The sequence below is a fragment of the Myotis brandtii genome, unplaced genomic scaffold, assembly GCF_000412655.1.
Source record: "Myotis brandtii unplaced genomic scaffold, ASM41265v1 scaffold902, whole genome shotgun sequence".
Classification (NCBI taxonomy): Eukaryota; Metazoa; Chordata; class Mammalia; order Chiroptera; family Vespertilionidae; genus Myotis; species Myotis brandtii.
In genome coordinates this window covers 2,239,110-2,239,677 of record NW_005371709.1, presented here as the reverse complement: position 1 = coordinate 2,239,677, position 568 = coordinate 2,239,110, and the positions used below count along the sequence as shown (strand labels likewise).

General features: G+C 56.0%; 1 protein-coding gene across 1 annotated transcript in view; it reads right to left on the bottom strand.

Moving 5' to 3' along the window:
- Positions 1–562, bottom strand: part of CRTAC1 (cartilage acidic protein 1) — a 140,384-nt gene extending 139,822 nt beyond the window's left edge. Inside the window, exon 1 of the mRNA XM_005885387.2 lies at positions 60–562. Within this exon, the coding sequence (XP_005885449.1) occupies positions 60–203 (144 nt within the window). The 5' untranslated portion in view covers positions 204–562. The remainder of the gene's footprint in view (positions 1–59) is intronic.
- Positions 563–568: the final 6 nt, after the last annotated feature.

The following is a 568-nucleotide window of genomic DNA, read 5'->3' as shown; positions in this document are numbered from 1 at the left end:
CCGCCTTCTTCCAGCCTCCCTCGCCGCTTTGCGCACAGGTACTGCTGCCCCCTCCTCACCCCCAGCCGCTGCAACGGGCAGGATGGTCTCCGCTTCTCAGGCCCGGGTCCTGGGGACGAAGCTTGGGAAGAGAGCTCTTGGTCAGCAGTGCCCAAAATGCCCGGGTGCCCGCAGGGAAGGAGCCTAGGTCGATAACACTCCATTCCTTTACTTCGCGCCTAGAATAGGGCCTGGCACATAATAGGCGCCCAGGAAGCGTTTGCTGAATGAATGTTGAGCTTCTGTAAGCAAGGTCTTTGGGTCTCTGAAAGTTGGGGCAAGGACAGGGCTTTGGAAGAGAAAGACCTGGTAATAAGCCATCAGAGGAGGGAGGGAGCGAGGACTGTTTCCCATCTATTGACGGCTTTGTCGTCATCACCCTGGCATCAGGACACGTTGCTATTAAAATGACTCCAATGTATTTTTATGGAGGGCCCGCCAGCCCCTGACCGCAGAGCCTCCAGGGCCTACTTTGGGCCCTGTTTTGAGGTCTCTGTGATTGTCCTCTGGAAAGAAGTAGCTAAGTAAG